At 33.4% G+C, this 25637-nt stretch overlaps 1 protein-coding gene across 1 annotated transcript; it reads right to left on the bottom strand.

Moving 5' to 3' along the window:
* Positions 1-575: 575 nt before the first annotated feature.
* LOC106105795 (slit homolog 3 protein-like) lies at positions 576-4890 on the bottom strand. Its single transcript, XM_013286244.1, has one exon. It carries the CDS (start codon positions 4692-4694, stop codon positions 846-848), a length of 3849 nt encoding a protein of 1282 aa, XP_013141698.1. The 5' UTR covers positions 4695-4890; the 3' UTR covers positions 576-845.
* Between the last annotated feature and the right edge of the window lie 20747 nt (positions 4891-25637).

Here is a 25637-nt window from a genome sequence, read left to right on the forward strand (position 1 = left end):
AAAAAAATTGACAATCTCATTTTACTACATTTAAACTAAGAAAATCACAGTTTTTAAATTTTAATAGTATAATTTTGTCTGATAACATTTAAAAGACGAGTCTCTGAAAAAAAAACACAAATTCCAAAAGCTTACCTGTTCCTTTTCCTTGTTTGTTAAATTATATGATATTCAGGTTTACTTTCAAGTTAGGAATCCATTAATTGACCTCTACTTGTATAAATACACTTAACAATGTTAAGGCTAAATTAATTTATTTGATAGTAGTAATATTTCTATATATCAGGAGTAAACTTTAATAAGTTTTTTAAAAGTTAAGTTATTTAAAACTTAAAGGGCAAACGGGTATCAAACCCTGAATATGTCGTAAAATAGCAACTAATGTTAATTCAACAGTAAATTTTTAAATCATTCAGTATAGTAAAAATCTTTACTAAATAAAAAAAAAACAATTAACTAGTGACATGAAATTCTAACGCTGTTTCAATATTTTTTTTAGTCATATTAAAAAACAAGCTAAATGAAATAGGGATAAATGAAAGAAAGGTTTTATGCAAAAATTATCACAATGGCTTTATTAAAGTATATAAATAGGTATACTTGTGACTCCTATGGACATTTATTTACAAATTATATACAAATTCACATATACTACAGCAGTCTTATAGAATGTATTTACAACAATATTATGAAATTAATGCCGTTTGAAATGGCTAGAAATACAAAAATAGACCATAATCTTAGTTATTTGGTAAGCGCGCGTTGCAGTCAATATAATTTACACAAGAAGCATTCACTAAACAGTTATTTATAAAAAGAAATACATGAAAGCTTATAATTGAAGACTAGACTAAATAAGCTTGGCCTGAGCGTTGATTGTCAACTATGGGAGGAGGAGGTGGCCAAAGTCTCAAATCCCTCCTCCGATTTAAGTTATTACCTCCTAATTCCAGAGAAGAATAATCGGAATCGATAGAAGTATAAATATGATCTGATGGAGGTCTACCATTCAGGCCGTACACTCTTTGTGCTTGCTGCATATGACTTTCTAAAAATTCCGGATTAGATGTTGTACCATTAACATGATCTCTCGTTTTTTCTGTAAACGAAAATGATCTCATAGTCCCATTATGTACACCACTTCTCATAGTATAGGAATTCAAATTATTCTTGTAACTTGAAGATTTAGATTTTCGCTTCTTAACTGGCATAGCCAATCGGAGACTTGCCCAAAATTTATTCTGACCTAATCTTATTCTTGAAGCTGTTTTTAAATACGGCCTTAACTCCGCATCGCAAAGAGCATCCGGTATAACTGCAGGATCTTCTATTATAATTAAAGTATAAATTCTTGGTTTTAACAAGTCATGTAAAGCTTGTCGAAATTCGAAACGTGACCATTCGGTTTCTATAAAATTTCGTGTCAAAACAAGTATTATTCGCTTCGACGCTTCTGCTGCTTCCGGTAGTGGTAATGCATATTGTATGTAAGCAGCCCCTTGCCTCGGAATATCTCGGTAATGCAAGCATAGGTGATACGAGGTATTTCCATTTTCTAATTCAGCAGCCAACGTTTGTATGACAAAATCGTCGTCTTTTGGGCTATAACATACATACGCGTCGTACAATTTGTCATTGTCATCGTACGCTCCGGTGAGAGGTAATAATCTTACACCGCAGCTAGTATAAAGCCATATGCGAATTGAATCTCTGAATATGAATATTGTTAACGTCACTAACATAATAAGCATAAATCCAGTGAATGTAGTTACTAGCATGGGCATGTAATTAGAAACTAACATTTTATCTATAACCGAATCTCCGGCGTAATAATCACTGCAAATAGTGCCGTTCAGATTAAGTTCTCGTTTTTGTGGCGATCCATTGTTTAAATTCCAACACCATAAATCTTTTATATCTTTCACTGTAGCGGTATTTTCAGACAAAAAGGCTGTAAACTTTTGTAAATATCTACATTTACAGGACCACATATTATTACCTAATGCGACTGAATGCAAATTTAGATTAACACTCAAGCTCCAAATTGAAAATTCAATTAGTCTATTGCCATCTAATCTCAAAATTTCTAAGAAGTGTAACGAAGCAAAAGTTTTATTATCTGCGTAACTTATGAAATTGTCTTGTAAATATAATTCTTTGAGTTGTGTAAGATGTTCAAACTCATTCCCATTTAAATATTTCAGTTTATTATTTCCGAGGTGCAATATAATAAGCGATGATAAGCCAGCAAACGTCCTATTATGTAAGTTCTCGACGTTACTTGAATTAACATAAAGCGATCTCATATTTTTCCTTCCGATGAATGCATAATTTTGCAATTCTTTAAAGTCATTTCCATCCAAGTAGACTTCAGTAGCATCCATTGGTATTTTTTCTGGTATTTCATTCGCCTGCTGGCTCGAACAATCAACGACATTCGTATGCCATGTTGGATCATGATAACAGGAACAGTTATACGGGCAGGTCATTTGGCAGTCGCAAGCTACGTAATCGCAACAGTGACATAAGGTAAAGCAATGAGTTTCATAAGTGCATAAGAAATCAGTCGATTTTAAATTACTGAGTGGTATATGGGAAACTCCTCTGGTATGTGTCATTTTACATAAGACATTTTCGAGATCCATTATTCTGGGATGCTGCCTCATTGCCGTCATATTGTTTATCATCGGCAGCCATTCCATTGAGCAATCACAATCAAACGGATTTCCCCCAATATAGAACTCTGGTAACGACTTATTTAAAGGGACAGGATATATGCGAAGACTGTTAATATCTAAATGAGTTATTTCATTAGCGTAAATGTCAACTCTAGTGAGATTACGTTTCTCTACGAAAGTGTTCACATGAATATTGTTTATATGATTATTGTTAATGAATAACAGTTCGACACTGTTGGGAATTGCCAAAGGGGATATTTCTGCAATACGATTATGACTGACATCCAACGTCTTTATGCGAATTTGATCTTGAAGTTTATAATAGTTACCTAAATGTTCAATAAAATTTCCATGTACATCTAGCCATTTCAAGTTAGCCGGTATAAATGCATAATCAAACCAAATTAAGTGATTTTCTGACAAATTAAGCCAAAGTAAGCTCATCAATGCTGAAAACACGCCATTTATATCGGATATAAAGTTACCGTCTAATCTAATAGCTTCTAATTGCTTATTGCGTTCAAATGTACCTCTTTCAACGGATTGTATTTTATTTTTAGCTAAATTTAAAACTTGCAAACTTGGCAAATCCCAAAACATACCAACGCTTATGTTTCCGATTTGATTATCAATAAGTCTTAATCCAGTTAATTGATCTAAATTTTTAAAAGTACCATTTTTAATTTCGCTTATTAAATTCTCGCCTATGTCAAGTGTTTTCAACATTGATAACTCCCAAACTGCAGAAGGGACTTTGGTAAGCTGATTCGAACTTAAATCTAACTCTTTTAAATCCGAACAATTTTTAAACGATTTAGCATGAATGTTTATTAACAAATTGTTATTTAAATTTAATTTACTTAAAACAAACAACCCATTAAAAAGGAACTCGTCAATAGTATGCAAGCGATTTTCCGCTAAATTTAATGTATGCAAATTGTACAGAGGGAGGAAAGTATTCTCTTCAATATAACCAATAGAATTATTTCTTAAATCTAAAATCTGCAAAAAGAATAAATCTTTAAATGTTTTACCGTCTATTCTTGTCAAGCCATTATTAGATAAATTAAGAATAATTAATCTTATAAGACCAACGAATGTGCCGCCATCAACGTGGGCACTTGAAAGTTGATTATTGGATAAATCTAAAACAAGCAGTTGGTCCAATCGATGAAAGACGCCTCTGGCCAATTCATACAGTTGATTATCGTTTAAATAGATTTCTCTTAATTCTTTTGTATTTGTAAAAGTTCCTTCAGGTATAGATTGGAGATAGTTAAAGGAAATATTTAATATTCTGAGTGTAGGAAATCCATTAAATATGTCACCTGAGATGTCTGTTATATTATTATGCTGAAGTCTCAACTCCTCAAGTCTTCGAAGTCCTGCAAATTCACTTTCTTCGCTTAATGACTTGAGCTCATTATAACTTAAATCCAAACTTCTTAATCCGGAACCGCAATTTTTTCCAAAGCCAATTCGGTCTATACTTTTTATCTTATTAAAAGTTATGTTTAGTACTTGCAAGTTTCCTAGGGGACAGAAAACATCCGAGGGTACAGATTTCAAATTATTCTTTCCCAAATCAAGAATCTGTAATTCCTTTAACCCGTTGAAGGTTCCCAAAGAGAGTTCTAAGTTTTTATTCGGGCTCCAATCGTAGTTTTTTGATCGAATCGACAACTTTTTCAACTCACGTAATCCTTCGAACGCGTTCCCCGGTATTTTGAGAAGTTTGCAGTTCTGAAGAGATAGTTCAGCGAGTGTTGAAAATCTTTGAAAATAGTTTGCTTCGAGCGAACTTTCAAAAAACAACAGCTGGTTACATTCTATTGTAAGCCGCTTTGTATACTCCGAAGCTGTAACTAAGCTGGATCCACTGGTATCGAGAGTTCGTACATGACACAACGATGCTCCCTTATCACTTCTCGCGGGAATACAATTGTCCACACCTCGCGAAGTTAATGTCGATTTAACACTTAATATTATAAACAAAAGAGTTAGGAAATGATTCATTTTTAAAACACATTTGTAATGTTACTTTTATTTGGATTATACTTCAAGTCACTTTGCACTTTGTGGAACGATAATACGTTAGTTCTTTACTCGACCGGTCAATGTTTACATCGCGCGCCGCGAACGAGTATATGCGGCGTTAGAGAGGAGGCAGTAACGTGCCTCACGCAGCATGGTTAGAGCGCAACTGTCGAAGCCGCCCGGCTTTTTAGTGAGAGTGGTGCGCCTCTAGCCGCCCCACTTGGTTACACGCCCCCCGCACCCTATCGCACCAACATAGTTACGCGTTCGCTCGCATGGCGCCACTTGCGCGCTCGGACGCTCTCGCACAATTATGTAATGTTTTCTTAATCGAGCCACCGCGTATCGGCTAAGGAAAAGTAACGTGAATTACAATAAGAGCTTTAACGAATACGAGGAAGATATATTTAACAGTACCATGAATAGCTAATGGGCGCTTCATTTTTACTTCACATATTGTAAAGGGACACCAATAGATAGATTTGGTTCATGGTAAATTGGCACTACATGTTATGGGTGTACTGATGTTTTTTGAGTATTTTTCTCAATAGATCTAACTATATCGATAATACAAATCAAAAGCTAGAGGTTCTGCATATATATGCATATGGCACTTCAAAGCTTTTTGAACCTTTTCAGCTCGCATATTTCGTGGAAAGTACTCAATAAAGCTACTTAAGTGTCATGAGGCCATGCCGTTACTTAGAAACTATACGTGGAATTCTCAAAACACATTGCACCAGTTTCCAAATAGATTCCCGTACCTCGTGCGAACTGGTAGGGACGAGGTATGCTGGCGAAAGTTGATAATTTGATTTCCTTGTTCGACACGTAAAATCGTTTATAGTCTAACTACAAGTTTGCTACTTACTTTAAAGTTTAGAAACAAGTACCAATAAGACTTGAATATCTTACTTTAGATATTTGACTATTTACATTTTAGTAAAACCATTATGTACAATATGGTAACTGTTGGTATGTCTCATTAGTAAAGTTGTAGATGAAAGGTTTAGGGTTTTTCGTAACAAATAAAATTATAAAGTTTGAAATTCACAACTTACATTACATTATAATATAATAGAACGCTTATTTTTTTTTGTAGATAACTGATCAAAAAGATATAGGTAGTTAACAAACACAATCATAATATTTTCCTTTATTGCCACGAACAAACTTTTTGTCAACAATGATAGAGTAAAAAGCTCTAGCCTAAGAGATAAGTTTCCTTACTTAAGTGATAAAACACGACGCCTACAAGCGAAAAACATTTGAAGCATCATGATATCCTTATTATTAATGTCTTTTGGAGCACCCTGTATCAAAAGTTCTCGATGTCGAGAGTTCTTAGCGCTAGCTTGATAAATGACTTCCCTCACTTTGGGGAAACTTACCCCCGTATTTTTTCCCAATGTCTGCCTTCCGTGCGACAGCCTGGACAGAACGTGCCCCGACTACTGATGATGTTACACTCACGATATCGTATCATCCCTTCTCATTAGTAGCCCTTTCCATTTCAAAGGTCTATCCTTTTTTCTAATTTTATATGTAGTTTTGAGAATTCTGTGTTTTAAAATTTTAAAGCTTTCTTTAGAAAAAATGTTTTGATATCTATTTTTAAATAAAATGTCTATTAATAATTAATAATCCTTAGGTGTTTTAAAATTGCTTTTAAATAATTTGTTGATTTACATTTTTTTATTTTAAAAGACTTCTAAATGACAATGAAAAAGAGCAACTTTCATATATTAAGGTAAAATATATTATTAGGTTGAAGGCCAGTTCGTCGCTTACATAATTAAAATATAAAGGATTTTGCGCAAATTTCAACGATATCAGTAATCAAGCTACACTTGATATACACGAAGCGAGAAAGTCCTGTTCTGCAGTGTTTATCTGCGCGGATATTAACGCATCGCCACCATTTATCAGGAAGAGCCAACTCGCATGAGATGGTAGGAATAGATTCCAACGTTCAAATGTATTTATTTCATTACCACGGCATAATATTATTCAAATTATTTTAAAATACAATTTAGAATAAATAAATCTGGCATTTGTAATGGCACATGATGAAAAAAAAACTTTTTCGCAAAGGGTTCATTCATAAATCAGAAACATTTTATTTTTTTATTTGAGTTTTTGGGCGGAAGATTTATCTCATTCTTCTGTTTTTCATTAATTAGTACACTCTTTTGTTTTCTAGTCACTAATATTAAAGAACGCAATCAGTTCTATTTGATCATTATTGCCTTTGACTATTCGTTCTATGGTATTCGACTGTTTAATCTCCTATGAGAAACGTTTGGAGAATTGCGTGCAACTATCGAGTGGAAAGATCTGCGCTAATCGACACCTGCGGCTTGTTTCTATACAGCGCTATGTATCTCTGCGACAACGGTCCGTTGCGTGTTCTATTCAAATAGTATACTAGCTTTGGAACGAATTTTCTAAGATTTAGTAACGGTAACGTTGGATTTGGTTTGTTTTAATTTAGCTTCCTTTATAGAAAATGCAGCTTTTACGAGGAAAAGAAATTAAGGACTAGGAATCATATTTTAGTTAAATTAAACCGTAGCTAAAAAAATCTAGCAAATTATAATCAGTGTTTTTATTTAATGTTTGGCATGATGAGGGTTAATATTATTTAGATAGAATACAAAATTGGGTCACGATAAAAAAATGCAATTGCGTATTCTACGATATGATGCTATAAACATCATGATTAATACCCAAAGGCTATATAATAACGCATCGATATCAGGAATCGGCAGCGCCGCAGACAACGCGCGGCTGCATTAGAATCGAATCTATTCGAATGGAAGATTGTACTTCATGATAACGTTAATATTTTATTGCTAATAACTATGAGGGTGTTCGTGAGCCTCCAAGTGGCAGCAAGGAATTGTGTCGAGTAATAATTTTCAGTTAAGTTTGAAATTTGTAATATCGTAACTTATTGATTTATTTTATGTGCAAAACATTTTTTTCTATGTGAGCTATTCTTTTGTTTACAGTTTCTAATTTTTTTTTTAATTAATGAATCAAATGGAACACTAAATCTTATATGGGTAAATGACTGGATATGGAATAACATTTTGTGCAAAATTATGATAATTCTATTAGATTTACTAACAATATAATGCCTGATATAAATTGGGGTAGTGAAAGATAATAATCTTAATTTCTTTTAACTGATCTTATCGAATATCACATAAAGTTCCCTTCCCGATTTTATGTTTTATTGTGGCTGGGGAGAAAGCTTATTGTTACTTTATCTCATTTGTATATGAGATTTGCTCACGTAAATACTACAACCAATGTAAATATAAGAGATTCTACAGCAGACTAAGAAACTAAAACAAACATGACAAAGAAAGTTGAGAAATAAAAAAAATAGAGATTCATTACATTTTTCGACAAGATACAATATGCCAAGCAAGCTACTGAAGGGAATTTTCAATCACCGACAATCGCGTTGAAACGCTTGCAAATGTCATAGACAAAGAACAGTAACAAAGCGTCACTGTGAACTGGAAGGCACAAACTTGCACTACACGAGGAAATTAAAGGCGCTCGCATGTTGTAATTGAGTTCTCGCGAAGGATATTACTGGAAGATTGCTCGTCAACTCGAGTTCTCGCTTCAATCACCTCGAATAGTTCCAATAGTTTGAGCCGGGGCGTTGATTAAGCAGAATCGGTTCAGTGGGACACTCGTGACGTCGATGTATTCCAATCGATGCCACCTCACCTACTTCTGTTCTGTATTATAATCCTATGAAGTGTTTGTTCATTGTATTTTAGTCGATTCCTTTTATTGGTTACTTGCATTAGTCGAATTTGTAATGAGTACATACAATATGCGTAAGGAAATTAATGCAGATAAGACGTTTGTGCTGTGCCGACTTTTTAAGCATAAGCGTGAGATAGTGTTGAGTTTCGTAAAATATTATAGTGTTTAAATTAATGCAAGTGAAATTAAATTGTTTGTCTTAATTTGTCACAGCAAAATTAATCGGAACAAAGTTAACAACTTTGCAACATTTTCTGTTGAGGCATCGCTTTTCGTTATTCTAACTCCGATATGAGTTTCCCGGATTGAACCCGGTGTTTACATAAAATTTATTGAACCTGTTCCGATTAAACGTTCATTAAAACTTCACCAGAGCCTTTAATAGCATCGTATTCGGTATCACTGCTGTATTTGCTGCAGATATTTATTTACTCATTAAAATAAACTGAAGCCGATAAAATGCTGCTTAAGTTAGATTTTAAATCTTCACCCTGTAAATATACTAAAATGCGATAAACTAATAAAATTAAAAATTGTTACACTTTTTACATTTAATTTTATCCGAACCCTCACAACCGATAATGGAATTTTTTTTTTAAATATACGATCTGACTACATAGTAAAAGATCTGTTGCTGTTTTGAATTACAAGCAAGACACTTGAAAAAAACTTATATACCGTTAAATACCCTGAACAATTGGAGTAGTTTAGATGTTGGTGTTAAATAGTCTTAAGCAAAGAAGATTCAGTGCCATCAATATTTACAAATAGAAATTAAACAATACCTTTTCAAAAAGCGTCATTTTATTACCCGCTCCCGATTTAAACACGTTCGGAAGTACGACGAACACAAACACTGCATTCAAATAGATATTATTTGCAGGCAATTTTCACCGATACCGCGATGTTTGAACTTGTCACCGCTGCAAGGTAATGTTTGCAGTTAATTATGGTAATGGATTGCAACGCAAACAGCACCACCCACCGCTGTCTCTATCAACTCTCAGCCTTGTTTGTTCTTCATGTTCTGCGTTGTTACCTATATAATTATTTAAGATGTAACTATTAACATACATTGTAGAAGAGTTGTAGAACGAAGTACTACCAGCAAGATAGGTCGTTGAATTTTTTTTATGACATTTGTATCAACTATTGACTCTCTACAACTTCTTAATGATATTAACGTAATGTTTCTCTCACACTGTACAGTAATATTAAGGAATTATTTATAAGTAGCTTTTGTAGGCAACTTTGTCACCTCGGAATCAAAGAAAAATTAGGTAGCCCTTATGTTCTTCTGACTATGTTCCACATCTGTGTAAAATTTCATCAAAATACGTTGGTATTATTTTATTTCTAAGATCTCATTCTATCTAAGATAGTAGACACAAAGATGCTAATTTTATGTTCATTAGACAAAGTTTTGTCGGGTTCATTACAAAATACCAGCTGGCTGCGTGCTAAAACTAAAATTTGGGAGTCGAAAACAAAGGCGAAACTCCTACGTCGAATGTTATCAATACACGTAACGAAGGTAAGGCTTCCAAGGCCTTAATTAACATCTCGAATATGTAGCCTGAGGTGCGGGACGAGGGGAGGATCAAAAACTCTAATTGTGCCGGCGCTGGGCCAGATAATGGGCAATTGGGCGCGGATTATGTAGTGTCTAATTCACAACACAGGGTCGACTCCTATCCTGACATCGTTAACGCTACAAATCGCGGTCGTGGGTCTCACGTTAAACATAAACTAACAACTCTAAACCGGGAGGTAAAACTTTGCTACAACTATGAAATTCTCAGTATGGTCCTAAAAATTAAAACGTTCATAATATCATATAACTTTTAATTTCACACTCACTTTGTAATGTGATAAAAATGTCCAACAAACATCGCAAAAGATTTGATGGCAAAATTTGGCACTATAATTAAGGTCAAAAATGCAATAGCAAGAAAAATCTTTATTTCTATATACTTCTTATGTACGTCAAAATGTAGCTTAATAACTAACATCTTCGTCTTTCTTCTTTTATCTTTCTACCTAACCTTTAGAGGTTAGGTAGAAAGCCTTTTGTTTTGCTGTATTTCCCCGTCTTAATTACATTAATTAATTATGTACTTGTTTCTCGCATTCATGGCTGTGGAAGCTCCGCTCAGAGATCAATACGCCAAAGCTAGTAAGCAGCCACTACAATCCCGAATCCTTTGTGCCTCAGATTGCGTTATTTAGGAACCTATTGACATGTAAATCTCTCTGCTATTAAATTTGCATTCTAATTAAGCAAGACGCGTCGTTGGCTTATTCATCGCTCGCTTTTACCTTTACATTTTGTTGTTTATTCAGTTTTAAACAGAATTTAATCTTCGGAGGTAAATATTTACGATTAATTTTAATAACATTGAACTATTATTTCAAAGATAAACAAAATAATAAGTAGTAGTGGTTAATATAGTAACATCTTTTAATGACAATTGGATTCCATTAACGGCATTTGTGGCCGGAATTATTTATTTAAATATTGACTGTCCCGCGATTACTTTTTGTTTGCACTCCGATGGTATCATATGTGTGAATAATATTCTCTTTGACCCTTAGCCTGTGCGTGATAATGCATTATTTATACATCCTAAGACGACCAAAATGAATGCAGATATCGACGAAAAAGAAGCCGTGGCCTTACCTTTTGTCTCGAAAGACAAAACGTGCCTCTTGAATAAATAATACAAATAAAAATCGTATAAATATCACAGGACTGTATATTTCACACTTTACTTGGTGGCTCCGTAAGCGATATATATTATGACGCGACTTTAGTGGCTTCGTTTTTCGGGGTAGGCAACATTTTTTTCGTATCTTTGTTTGTAAACGATTGCGAACAATGTATAGGTTTTTTACTTATTCCCTGGGCTCGGGTGACATAAAAAGCCAGGACAGTATAAGGCATAAAACTGAGATGACAAGACGCTGAGTTGGAAACTTCACATTTTTTGCCTCGGGCCGTCATTGAAATCGATTGTGCGACTTTTTTCCGATCACAATGACGGGTCCAGCTTCATACGGATAATGAGAGTAAACGAAAAAGAAAATATATTAAAGATCGCTTATACATTTTCTTTTAAATTGATCGTTGTAAAAAGTTACGCTACAAAAAGTTAAAACTCTTTGTTCAAAAACATTTTTATGAAACACAATTTTGAAAAAAATGGATTTATAGAACGCTGAATTTAATTTTATAACTTAATTCGAGGCGTCAGAATTATTTGATATTTTAATAAAATATTAATTCTAATTATTTTAACTCACTTTCACGGAATACATGCTTAACAGACACCCATTGTCAACGCGGGTGAAATTAAAACAAAACCACGCCTCAATAAATTAACGTACCTTTACGAGGCAGTAAATAAATAAAGACATGCGAATCCCATTAGTGTTATTACACTTTTATAGCTGCATATAGATATTATATCAAACACGGGGATGACAGCGGTGACGGAAAAACTCATTATAGACGTGGTCCATTACGTGAATTAGGAGAAGTTCCTGAGGTAATAAACAGAATTCTACCGCTGTTACTGTTGTTCGATTTTTAAATGTAATAAGTAGAATAAGACGTTCTTACGGTAAAGATGATGCAATATGCACATATTGGAATATAAAGATATGTGTGAAGTCAACTATGGCCTAGTTACCCTTACTTTAAGGAAGGCACCAAACCCCTCAGTGGGGATGATGATGGACCTTAATACAATTTCGTTAATGAATTCATCTTTATTTCGAGTTGTATAAATCTTATTTTACTTGTCTTAAAAGGTTTTAGATTAAGTTAATAAAATTGATGATAATTGAGTTGTATTAATAAAAGAAAATGAACGGACCGTGAAACTAACATTGTATGCGTAGTAATTAAATTTAAATCCTGCAATACTAACTGGCTTTACTCGTATTCAACATGAAGGTATAAAAACAACATCGATTATATTCCATGAAAAAATGGTTACATATTCTAGGATAGAATCTAATTAGATATTTTAGGAAAATGTATTACAAAATAAAGAACATATTTTTTTGATGCTTATTAAAGTTTACTTAAATAATTAATGAAATGAAAGTATTCCTAAAAACTAAATAATACCTATAGATTTTAGCTGAACCATTTTTAAAAATCAATTCGACATTAAAGTATGCATCCCCGATCATACCATAGATTTAGATTTGTTTGTGTAAAATGTTATAATAAGACTCTCAGAAATCAAGATTTTTTTATTACTAAAATAAACATGAACGGTATCACTTGCTATTTTCTAAGCTTCATGAAAGCTCAGCTCCGGTCAGATTCGATTAAAGACAACGATCGCGTTTCCTATTAGGTTCGCTGCAGTGCTCGTGACGTCACGCGCCTCCGCCATTCTAACTGCGATTCTAAAAATGTATTACTTTGTATTTGTAATATACTGTTAATAGATTCTGTTTATTTTAAAATTTCGTATTACTATGTTTGAACTTCACGTATTAAATTACGAATGCTTTGAAATACACCGTGTTTTCTCTTATTTTTTTACGGTAGTGATATTTTTTATTTATGAATAAGTAGCTTTTATAGAATACGATAACATACAACGAACATTTTCTTCTTATTTCTCTAATGTTAAAAACATCGTATATAACGTTGTGATGTTTCTTCAGATGTCGGTATATTCAACTTGAAATAATAATCTCGTCTTCAAAAGAGTCGCGGAGATTAGCCGAAGCAAAAAGAGATTGCAAATTGTACGTCCCCATATCGTGTTATTGCAACTGCTGAGTTGGTCTCGGCTGGGGTAGAGACACTACGAGAGACAAATTCTAAGAAAATTGTTAAGTTACATTTAATTAAAACTAAACATTTATGAATTAAATTCCTTTAATGGTTGGTTTCCCAGCTACTTTTAACTATTGGTTAGATAACTTCATGAACTACTTTTTCGTACTACGTAACTTGAGTTTCACTCTATTGAAATTTAGTATGGTATTATCTGTGATTCTACTTAACAAGTATCACTAGGTAATCTAACTAAGATTATAAATGCGAAAGTTTACATGGATGGATGGATGTTTGTTAGAATTTTTAGCCAAAACGGCTAGATCTGGATGAAATTTAGCATAGATCTAGAGCATAGTTTAGAAGAACACATAGCCTACTTGCTTTTGTTTTTTTTTAATTTCACACAGACGGAGTCGGGGTTGAAAGCTAGTGATAAAATAAATGGGAACTACCGCAACCCAGCATTAGAGAGTTAAGTAAGTCTAAATTATAACTCATTTACATATTCTATCGACAATTTTCATTTGTTTTAGAAATATAAAAGAAACGTACCTTACTGCAGCTGTTAACCAAGATTTTTTCCTACTACTTCATTGTTTATTGACATAGACAAGACATATAAAATACTATAGACATTCCACTATGTTCTAAATTTGATTTCAAACGTCTTTCAATTAATTTTAAAGTCAAAAACTATTTAATTAAGGTTTTAATCGTCGTGGTTATACTCCGAGATGAAACTACTCTACATACATACACTAGATTTATTCAAGACTTCCAAGAATGAATGTTAATACTAAAGTACCTCAACTAGCGTATTCTGGTGAATTATTCGTAACAAGGAACTGAAACTTAGCTTGATATGAACATACATTATCTTACCCACAAATAATTTAAATACGAAGCTATCTTTAGAACGTTGACTTGTAGTGTACTTTATATACTCGTAGTCAGTATAGTATTAAAAATCAAAACGGCTTGTATTAAAATACATAAGGAATAGTTCAAATCTTGCTTAGTACTAATATAAATATGAAGATTAACATAAATGAATGGATGGATAGATGTTTTTATAAGGGTTACTCCAAAACGGCTTAAAGAATCTCGATGAAATTTATCACAGATGTAGTACAGTCTGCAAGAGAAGGTAGCCCTAAAACCTACTAAGTCTGTAATTCCGCTCGGACGAAGTCCCGAGCTAAAGTTAGTTTTATTACTTATTTAATTTAACCTATATATGCATGCATATATATGCATTTTAAATAAACTCCGCATTTGTTGTAATTATAGTTAGTCGGGTCAATAGAAATCCATTACATAATTTCATAGCTCTATCCCAATTCACAAACGAGGCCCGGGGCGTCGTTTTATGTCGGTAATAGAAATTCTCTAATAAACTCTATTGCTACTCTATTGTCTACTCATTTAGAGCAACTAATCATTTATGTTACTGTTACTTATGAGGATTCTAACTCATATCATGATGAATTAATATTTGTAGTAGCTACAGATATTTAAAGTAAATTAAATGTTTTGCGATGCTTTCTTGTCAATGAGCAGCTAGTACTGATTCCTTCAACAATCTGTCTTTTTCTAGAGACTTTTCCTAAAGATGACAAGTTTCTTGCATAGACAGCATTGAGAAGGTTTGCAAAGGATTCTAAAAGAACATTACATTACATACTAACAGTTTCCTTTAATAGATTTTTTTTTTTTTATTATTTGTTAAGCTTGACTTGAGCGCTTGACCACGATCCCAACCTAAAGGAGGTGACGATGCAGTCTAAAGATGGTACGAGCTAGCTTAATAGGTAGCTGTTTACTCTCCTTTTGAAGGCCCCCACAAAATCAAAATAACCTATACGTGATACTTTTTAGAACGTTAAAAGAAATATTTTAATAAGGGCGACACACATAAATAATTTGAGACTTTAATATGACACTAACCTAATATTACTTCATAAGAAAATACACAACATAGAAATAACTATTTTTCACTGTTTTAAATAACTCCCAGCCTGGTGTATGAACTCGGAATGTGTGCGTTCGGTAGCGGCTGACGAGTTTGCGACAGCGCCGTCGATTTGTCTGAGCTCGCTCCCCGGAGGCGAGCCGTAATGAATATTAACATCCTGCAGGGGCGCGCTCTAACGGATCTAGTGTACCTATCTTACCAGTTTCTACCAAATTATAACATCTGATGCGCAAACATATCACAAACATGAGCATACAACTATTACTACTATATTGTCTTACTATTGTTGTAAATGCAAAAGTTTAGATGGATGCATGGTTGGTTGTTTCTTAGAGTTTGTAATCTAAACTGCAGAACCTATCTCAATGAAATTTGGCATAGATGTAGAGGACAATCTGGAAGAAAACACATACTGCTCACTATTGTTTTTTTCTTTGGCTAGTCGCGGGCAAAAGCTGGTTATTCTAAAATTTGCAACGATTAGCGACCGAAAATATCTTTTATATTACCAGAAGAATGTTGCCAAATAACTGCTTGAGTGTAATTGATAAATTATGTATCATAATTTAAGGTTACGCTAGATCTTCTAATCATCATAATAATACCGAAACGCCGTAAGCGTAGGTTTTTTAGTAATTATTGTATAAAAATATTTTTCCTGCTGTTTTCGATGCCCACGATACAGGCATTGCCTAGTGTGGGCATCACTAAATCAATCGCATTTTTAATTATTTGTATTTATCTTTTAATTGGTTATAACTTTTATTGTTAATTGTTAATCTGTTATTTTTCAATAAATTATTTCAATTATTTTATTTTATCAGAGAAATGAATTATCTTACATAAGAAATTTGCGTTTCATCGTTAGGATAAACAAAGGATCCTTAAACAGCGTTAATGTTTGGCGCCTGTCTCCATTCACAGCAGACAGGCTTACATCAAAAGAAAATTAACGGAATTTGATGCATAGATTATGCAAATACGCGCATATCCGCTTTCGTTCTTTACTATCACGTACACTAAATGAGTTTTAATGGCGCAGCTGACGATTCACAACTTTGAACGAAGCTGTTGGCTTGGCGTAGAAAAAGATGATTTGTAAATTCAAACCTTAAGATTAACAAAAAAAAAAGAATCGAACAACATAGATCTATCTTATATTGCATAGATCTGGTTTAAAAAAAGAAGAGAGGGAGAAGACAATGAAAAAAGATTAAGAGAGAATTTGAAACCACGGGAAATTCATATCTAATGGTGAAAAACATCACTTTTTGCATATGTATTTTTACCTGCTAAAAGTACTACATTTATCAAAACATTGTAAACTCTTTTATTATTTTATTGATAAACAAAACACTCTTCAAAGTTCCCTTCCAAACAAAATTGCAGTATCGTAAAACATTGCTAACACAAATACGATCTCATTTTTCCATTATAGGGGAGTAACGGAATCATGCAACGGGAACCTAACCAGGTATCTATAGCTTGATTTGATAATAATAAGTTACAGCAGGAAATGTGGAAATGAGGGGGCGAGCCGAGGCGGGGTGTGAAAATGTTTATACACTTTCATAATTTCAAGGGGATGATATCAGATACGCAATGAACAGGCGTTGGTGGGGAAAAGGTCTTTCAACAAAATACTTAATACGAAAAATACGAGGTGGAAAATCTGGTTATTATTGAAATACCTATTATATGGAGATAGGCGCACGCACGGGTTGAAAAAAGAAATACAATCAAAGCATTATTGTATTTTCAAATGTAGAATCGTTATACTTATTGTTAAAACGTAATTTTTTTTTTTATGTTAACTAACGAAACTGTATTTATGCAACTAGTTTATTACCATGTAAGTTTTATTTTGTGTTTTGAAAGAAAAGTAAATGAATAAATATATAAAAGACCGAGGTCTTCTATGATTACGTTCAGAATTTAATTAAAAATTGTTGAACGAAATTGTATACGGGTTTCTTTGTTCTCTTAACGTGAAGCATTTATTTGAGTGTTTTTCACAAATTATTTAGGCTTACTGAGCATCGGACTTCAGAGGGAATGATCTATCACATTATAAAAATGGAGCTTCGAAGCTTGTTAAGAAATTCCGCTAAAATGTAATAAGGTTTCTTTGTAAGGACTAATCTAATTCCTGGCTTTGATAGGTTAGAAGGTAGAGAAGTCGCTTTTTTTACAAAAATAGAACGGACTTAGTTAATTTTATAACCTTTTTATTTTTTTTCGGTTTGCAAATTAGGTACTTTTGGCAATTAAATTTTGCAAATAAAGATTTTAAAACATGATAGTGTTCTAAGTGAAACAATTTTTCAATTTCATTTAGAAAAATTGAATTTGACGAGATTATAATAACAAATGAGGTTGAATATTTTGTATCACCCTAAACGGTAAAAATACAAAACAAAATTATCATGAACAAAATGCATTAGGTAGATGTCCTAGGGGAATGCCGTAATAGGAGCTGCCGGTATATACAGCGTGCTTTAAAAATTTAACGGAAGTTTTAGCTTTATCGTAAATTATGCAATAGATGTGAATATTAAGGGTTTAATTAAATTCTCTTATGGGGTAGCTTAAGATAAACAAGGGGATTTTTTTTTATATTACCAACACCTTCATTTGAGTCTTATTCAGTATTTATAATCGTGTTTCTTCTGCTTTTTGATGTGTTACTTAAGAGGAAGAATCACATTGATGCTGGAATTTATAGAAAAAAATATGTTTGCTTATTACATTTAGTGAAAAAAAAACTATATTTTCTTCCAAATTCGTTTAACACTGAAAGGATTTCTTTTATTTTTTGATTTCTACAACATCCTGTAGGGACCAAATTAGATTTGACGTGTGCTACAATGACGTAACTCCGAAAAGCGCAGTGCACTCAAGTAGCAGTTTTCTTTACGCCTCCGTCGGAGCCTCGGACGCTCTTAATGCAAATTTTATTTATTCATGTAAATTAATATCTATTCTCCAAGACAGCCAGTGAGGCGGGAAATTGAGTACGTGCAAAAATAAGGCGCGCGTCGACGGCAGAGCTTATGCAAACGCGACAGCCGGGCCTGGTAACCAATTAGAATTCTCACACACTAACAAACTTTGTCGCAGCGGGACGTAATGTAGACTCAGTAGCTTAAATTAGAATAGTAGAGACTAGATAGTACTGAAAACTAACAAACTCTCTCTTAGTGCGCGGAGATAAGAGGAGATCGCTCGATCGTTGATCAGAATAGTGGAGTCACAGTTAAGAGTACATAGTTATGTTAAATTATTTATTTAAAAACGTAGACTTTTAAAATACAAGACAGCAATTTTACAAACCTTGCTTATGATAAACAAATCACAAAATGGTTATTACTAAACTTCCACTGGTTACTATAAAACTACTAGCAATACAGGAAACCACAACAATATGGTAGTTACGCGACAATACAGTCGGAAACATAAAAGTTGCGGCGAACTCTGCATATTGTTAACATGTCGCGTGCGAACTGAAGTCGATTAGCCAACTGGCGACTTAGCACTGAGTAATATGAATACTATTTCTGTAAGTTACCTATAAATAAAACATAATTTTTTATAACTCGATTACCTAGAGAAAGGTGCAATAGTGTACTTGTTCTGTCTCAATTATGACAGAGAACCTATCGCACGAGTACCAATACAAGACTCGCTACATACGAAAATAAACTAACGATTAAAATTCTTTCCGTCTAATTTTGTGAATCAAGTTTTCTTAATCAGGAAAGCCATAATATTGTAAAGATTGCCTTGGTAATTGAAGATATCCTAAACAAGAGGAAAACGGAAAAAAGGGGATGTAATATAAATCGTTAAAATAATAACATAAAAAGTAAGCACATTAGTAGGAGAATCGTTTTGTACTTTCTGTTACGACATTCGGCGTCGCGGCGCTACGGCCGACGAAATATTTACGGCTCCAGTAATGGATGATTCCGCTCGTTAATACGAACGTGATTCTCTTAAATCGCGCTAATTGTGTTCTATAAATCATTGTGAGAGCGAACTGGTTTACTTTTCTTCTGCATGACAGATTGTTTGTTATGACAGTTCATCATTATTAAAAACTCTTTGAATATTAGATTTACTTTAGTACGATTATTCTGAAATTTTCACTTTTGTTTTGTTTTTTTAATATCAATAAATTTACAGCATTTTTCATAAAACATAAGCAATCCGCTCTAGCTTTGACTAGTTGGCGAATCACGTCTCGTGTCTTTTCTGTCATAACCATATCCTTCCCGTTGTTTTCAAATATAACATATGTAATAATGGCGAAGGAATTTTTGGAATCGGATCAGTAGTATTGGACCCTATCCAATGATTAATCAAATATTTTTGTCTTTAGAATATCAGTGAAGACGAAAAACTGAATAAGGTTCTACGTTTAAATAAAAAATGTGAACCAAAATACGTTTAATGACTTAACTAATTCTGTTTTTTAACACGTAATAGAACCACAGAAATGGCGTTAAGATTTCTATTAACTCTCAATACTTCAAACTTTTGAAGCATTCGATGATAAAACACACCACATGGGCCCGTTTACGACTTGGCTGTAAAAGTATATGTCGTCTTAAATGAGACATAAATACACAGACGTGTAAACGAATGTCGCACATTTATTTTATTAGCGTCATTAATTTCTACACTTTCGTCGCGTCCGAAACAGCTTCCACTGTCTCTTAAGGTGTCTACTGTCACTAAATGTCAGATTGTGTAAGTGTTCACAGAACAATGGAACACAAAAGTATGGAATGGACTCCTTGAAAAGTTAAGTTACCCTTTTGTAACATGGTTATTGTGAGGAACGCACTAAATACAAAAATTTTATTGGTAATAGTGAACTACAGGTAGTAATACCATAAATATAAACAAATTCTTCACATTTTATTTAGCGTTGTCTATACACAACATTTTATTTGCATCATATTAGTAAGCAAACGTCTTTTGTTTACTTATTTAATATTGTTTAATAAAATCAACCAATCAAATTTAAAAGTCATGAAAATAGAGAGTAATAAAAAGCCAATCCGTTTATCTCAATATGAATATTGACATCGCTGCAATTTTCAAAAAGTCTTTCAAAATGACGACCAAGAAAATTCGCTAAATCGTCTAGAACCCCGCGGGGCTTATACTGAAAACTTAAATTGCGTTGAGATATTCGTAATTACATTTTCGTTTAATCGTTTATTTTATTTCATAGTAACTTTATTTCGAATTTAACTATGAAGTTTTAACAACCTCAGTTTATGATAACTATTTATAAGTTTCTGTCACGTCTGTATCCAAAATCACTTATTTAAAGATACATTTGATTAGGGGAATCATAAGTTCGCACTGCTAAAACATTTTTAACATGATTTTTTTACAAGATTTTCAATTATACAGTATTTAATAGAAATTGAAATCTTAGTAAAAATTATATATGTTTTTTGTATTATATTTCGAATGAATAAGGCAATAGATTTTAAAGTTTCTTATCGAGATCTTTTTAAGACGTGAATGCAGCAAAAATTTTCTTGTGCCGTTTGCTGACTGCGACTGAGGCTGTGGGAATAAATGCTGATAATGCGACTAACTTGTAAGTGCACTTTGTTTCCTTTACAAATTCCCAACTTCGAATTCTTCAGATTTTATTGTATAGGCTTTTACATTTTTACTTAACTCTTCTTTGTTTCGAGAACATTTCAAGATTTAGTGTCAACGAGATTTGTGAGGTGGTATATAGTAGAAAAAATGTTTTCGTAAAGTAAAGTTTTGAAATTACATTGAAGCATTTAAACTGGTTAAATATTTTAATTTTGTAGTGACCAATCCGCCTATTGATTTAAAACTGCACAGTTGAAATTGAACATTTATGAAGGCTTTAAAAGTGAATTAAATTGACATAGAAACTGAAGTTATCAGAATCTCAAATCTATTTTTTTTGTATGAAATATTTAAAAAAAAATAAACCAATAACTTTTCATTTTACTCTTGGAAATATCGAATCGGAACTTGAATCACACGGGGCGTGAGTTTCGACGTGCAAGTAAGCTTAAAATAAATAAACATCGCTCAATATAAACGGACATCGCATAACAAACAATGGTCTGCTATAAATCCATCAGCAAATATCTGAGCAATCGTTGATTTTTCGGTAATAAATTAAAAAGTATGACGCTTCTTTATTTCATTTAAATTAATAACTTCAAAGGTTATTTAAAACGATTTAATGTACTTGATTATTTTTCATAACATTGTCGGCAACTAAGATATACGTATTTTCCAAAGTACGTGCCCTAATTCATTCAAACTTAAACATAATTGTATCGCCTCATTAAATTATCTTATTTGAATATCTGTAAAATTTTTTAACCTAACTTCAGGTGAAAACCTGTGAGAATTAGCTTGAAGTTTAAGAACACTTAACAATAAGAAACTTAGTCACATTTTCTTTGTACCTAAATGTTTGGCACCTGTTTATTGATCTGTACTATCGCAGTAGCATGTTCAGTCGACATTATTCGTGGCGAAGAATTCGTGAACTATCCACGTAGTCCCTTTGTACGAGTAGATAGGGACACGCGACGCCGACGCCGGGGGGCTGCCTTAATGAAAAAGAATGCTTTCCGTGTTAATAGAGATACCTCGCCGCTTTAATGGTCCGTTGTTGGTTTCAATGACCTTTGCATGAGACTCTGTTTGTTCAGCTAACATTTTATTTAGATTTATACGTTGTTAGTTACTTTTATAAAATTCAAATAGAGTATGTTTTAAGTAAAAACGTGCGAAAGGAAAACGAGAATAGAAAGGCAAGTGAATGACATTTGTACGCCTTTGAACACTACAGACTGACAAAATTACATCTTTTATGTAATACACAAAAGTGTTTAATTACTTTTAAAGATAGTGAAAGAAAAATGAAACATTAAAAAAAAACAGACCAAAATAAGCAAACCATTACGAAAATTAGTTCTGTACATCATACTTTCTAAGCAGACATCAAAAGTCAAGAAGGTAAAAACAATTTACTCCCCGCAAAGTTTCCCTGGCATATCCTTGTACCTATTTCCCCGTACATTATCGCAGGTTATTGCATTAAATGCATTATCCTTTCACGTTTTGACGCGACTAATGACGTTGAAAAGTAAGCCTGGCTTAGCCTTGTAAGCGAGCCTCGGTTTAATGGAGAGGGGTGCGTTATTCACTGATGTATGGCGTGTCATATTTTCCTTGTTAGAGGTGAATTATGTTGGGTTGACTCTTCAGCCCGCTATTGTTGTTCGCCAAAGCAATTATAATCAAGGGGAATCATAAGAAAATCCTTCAAAAGTAACGTTTTACTTTAATTAATTTAAAGCACTTGTGGAATAATCTTAACAATCTTAAATCGTATACTGTTTTGAACACATTTCAAAGAGGTAATGTTAGAAATAATAAAATGTAAAATCAAATTTCACATGCAATCTCTATGAGAGCGGGCGCACACCTTTGACTAAACTGTAGTGCGATTGTCGATTGTTTCACTAACTATTCAACTGTTTAGTTGCACAACTACAATATAGTAAAGTGCGCACGTTCATATACTCTCATATGAATCAAAAGGCCGACTAAACATTTGTGCGATAGTTTAGTCCAAGTAGTGCGCGCCTGAAGTCACCTACTAAATACGTATTTGTGGAGGGAATCTATGAATCTATTTCGACGTCATACACTGTCATAGGCCTTATTCAATGGAAACTGTCACGTTGATTCTGTTATACCAGTATCTATACTCTGTCAATACTGTGACGTTATCTTGTATGTTAATATTTGTGCAAATAGTTACTATATCTGTTTGTTGTACAAAAACCAAACCGAGTGACAGTCGTTTGGCACCAGGCACCGGGGGCGATAATCAGAAGGTTCTGTAATGGTATTGCAAGGGTGCGTCAAGTGACAGCCTTATTGCCATCCATTATAACTGCGTCCTTATTCTGAATCGACAGACAAATGTTACTATTATCTACATGTGATACTGTAACGATGTAAGTTTTGATTATTTGTTAAATTCGATAACGTTACATATCAGATTAGAGTATGTATCTTGCTAACTAGGAAACAGAGAAAAGGTTTTTACTGAAATAAAGGATTTTACAAATCTGTAAGGAACAAGTAAGAGTCTAAGTATTTAGTTGAACAAGTTAAGGTATAACGTGTAAGTTAGTAAGTAAGTTAAGGTATAAACTCATTGAATACTAAGCAGTTAGTATCTTTTTAAACTGCTTATCCAAATAACTGATCTAAACTTATATTAAACTATTTCAAATTATATTTTCCTGTAAAACCTCATCAGAATAAGGATCCGAAGACGTTGAGTATACATTGCCAAGAGCTGCATTCATTAACTAATGTATAGTCTTTCAAAATATTTGCACATAAATTTTGCTTAAGGGAAAAAAGTTGGGCGGTAAATGTCGGAAGGAAAATGGATGACTTCTACGGTCATTATTTTGGTACAAAATCTGAGGAATATCAGAATAATTCTATTATCTTTTAAACAGAATTAAAATCTATTTTTTATTGTGGAAGTCTTTTCATATTTTTTTGTCATGAAGAGCCTTTTAACACTCCAGTCAAAGACTCTTGAAAAGGTTCGCTGTCTACTTTATTGTGTTAGCCTATTGAGGACCTTCTTGGACTTAAACCCAAGCTCTTTATAGATTATGTTAATAAGCAAATGAGGTTATATCTTTATACAAAAAACACGATTGTATTATTGTTTACAGAGTTGTTTTTTTTTAATTTGCGAACTAATTAACGATTGCTAAGCTAATTAGTTGAAATTTACATTTGCACAGATTGAACAATTTACGTAGATTTATTTGTGAACACAAAGAAAGCAGTTATAACATAAATGTCATCTATTTCCATCACCTTTCTGCTTATTTCCTACAAATCCAAGTTAAATGTCCGCGTCAAGTGCACAAAGACAAGCGGTAACTGCGGCTTTATGCAGATAATGCCTTTCCGAGTGCACATTTTAAAACTACATTAATAACCTGCTAAAGGGAGCAAGACGAACAACTCAACTCAAAACTTGATGCTACCAACTGAACTATTCGCTGAAGAAATCTTCCTCACTTTATACGAATTTAATGTAGATTTTTCAATAGCATTTATAAACAGATATCAAGATCTGTTTCTATTAGTGTATACTTCATTAGTTTTTCTGTTATTGATTTATTTTTATTGTGGTTAATCACAAGCTAAATAAAGAAAAATAATTGCTAGTTCAAAATTTAGTTCGTCTCAGTATTTCGGTTACATTTTTACAATACAAAAGCATATGTGGCTAATTAAAGCCTAGTTATATTGTCTGTAGTTAAATCACTAAGTGAGTGGAGTTACATTTTGTGTACGATTACTCTAACGTAAAGTATCTAAATATTTGAGAGAGGGCGCGAGACACGGCGGATCTAATATCTCAGTGCGGCGAGACAGCGGGCGCAATCACCGCGCCGCATTGTTGCTTGACGTTTTCTTGTTAACAGCGCGCTTTGCTTTGTAATTTCACACGAGGACATAACAGTTGCATAGAGCAGTAGACAGTGCAGTAGAGTTATAGTTTTAACACACTCGATAAGACAGAACTGACTCTTAGATAAAGTAACAGCCGAAAACATAATTTCATTTCCATATATTTTGACACAATTCATGACTTTACTAGCATTATCGGTATTCAGATGTGACCCTCTACAAGTTTAGTACGGTTTTGATAGCAGGAGTGCATTCTAATAATCTCAGTACTGCACAGCTTACCGTTCTGTATTACATTTCTGCCTTCGTATGAAACAGGCATTATTCTGTCTTCCATTTGACAATACTATTGTTCATATTTTATTACGCCACGTTATTAAAGCCAGGATGCAACCTGTGCACAACGCCGGCATTGTCAACATGTTAACGTTTGAAGAAGTTAATACATCATATGTTTCCTAGTTAGTTTTACATGCAAGAATTTGAGTCATAACTTCTGTTTCTTCGTCTCCCTCGTTATCTCTTCATCCAACTAAAGCAAAAAATCAATACAAGTATTTAAAAAACAAACACATTAATTTCTCTGTACCGATAACAAAATATATATCATTTAAACACTCATACGGTAAGCAACTGCAGTCAGTTGACCGTGTTTGAATGGTCGCGGTGGAGTCAGGCGGGCTGTATTGTCCGTCAGTCGGCGCGGTCTCGCTTGCGTACCCTCGACGTCGTCTGAGGCGCCGCGCCGACGTCCGCCGACGTTATTTAGGACCTCATTGTGCCACTGACCATCGCGATTCGACGGTCGAGA

This window comes from Papilio polytes, unplaced genomic scaffold (genome assembly GCF_000836215.1).
Source record: "Papilio polytes unplaced genomic scaffold, Ppol_1.0 DF822733.1, whole genome shotgun sequence".
Classification (NCBI taxonomy): Eukaryota; Metazoa; Arthropoda; class Insecta; order Lepidoptera; family Papilionidae; genus Papilio; species Papilio polytes.

What these genes read in the sequence shown, in the direction of transcription:
- LOC106105795 (XM_013286244.1), bottom strand. Translation starts at nt 4,694, where the DNA reads ATGAATCATTTCCTAACTCTTTTGTTTATAATATTAAGTGTTAAATCG.